Below are 300 nucleotides of genomic sequence, written 5' to 3'. Positions count from 1 at the left end.
CAGGGGAGTCTTTCGGGGGCTTTCCTCGAGCTCCGCGGGGGGCTGCCGGCCCTCGCCCTCGGCTTTGCTCAGGGCAGTGCTGCCCACCACCCTCTCCTCCCCCGGCTTCCTCCAACCCTCCAACTGCTCCTCCCCACCCTTCTTAGGAGTCCTCTCCTCCGCTGCCCGCTTCCGGGGCGGCTCCCCGGACTTGATCTTCACCGCCTGCATCCCGTTCTCCATGTACTTGCTCATGACGATCACAATGCGCCCGTTCTTGTTTTTGTTCTTGACGATCTTCATCTTGCCCCCAAGGCCGTT

General features: G+C 63.3%; 1 protein-coding gene across 1 annotated transcript in view; it reads right to left on the bottom strand.

The window, feature by feature from the left end:
* Nucleotides 1-3: 3 nt before the first annotated feature.
* The window catches only part of CBX4 (chromobox homolog 4), a gene marked incomplete at both ends in the record, with an annotated part of 710 nt that continues 413 nt past the window's right edge, over nt 4-300 (bottom strand). The window contains 1 exon segment of the mRNA XM_010188002.1: nt 4-300. This exon segment is cut by the window's right edge and continues 29 nt beyond it. Coding sequence (XP_010186304.1) covers nt 4-300 — 297 coding nt within the window.

Source organism: Mesitornis unicolor, unplaced genomic scaffold, assembly GCF_000695765.1.
Source record: "Mesitornis unicolor isolate BGI_N332 unplaced genomic scaffold, ASM69576v1 scaffold40857, whole genome shotgun sequence".
Taxonomy (NCBI): Eukaryota; Metazoa; Chordata; class Aves; order Mesitornithiformes; family Mesitornithidae; genus Mesitornis; species Mesitornis unicolor.
This window is presented reverse-complemented; position numbering and strand designations above follow the sequence as displayed.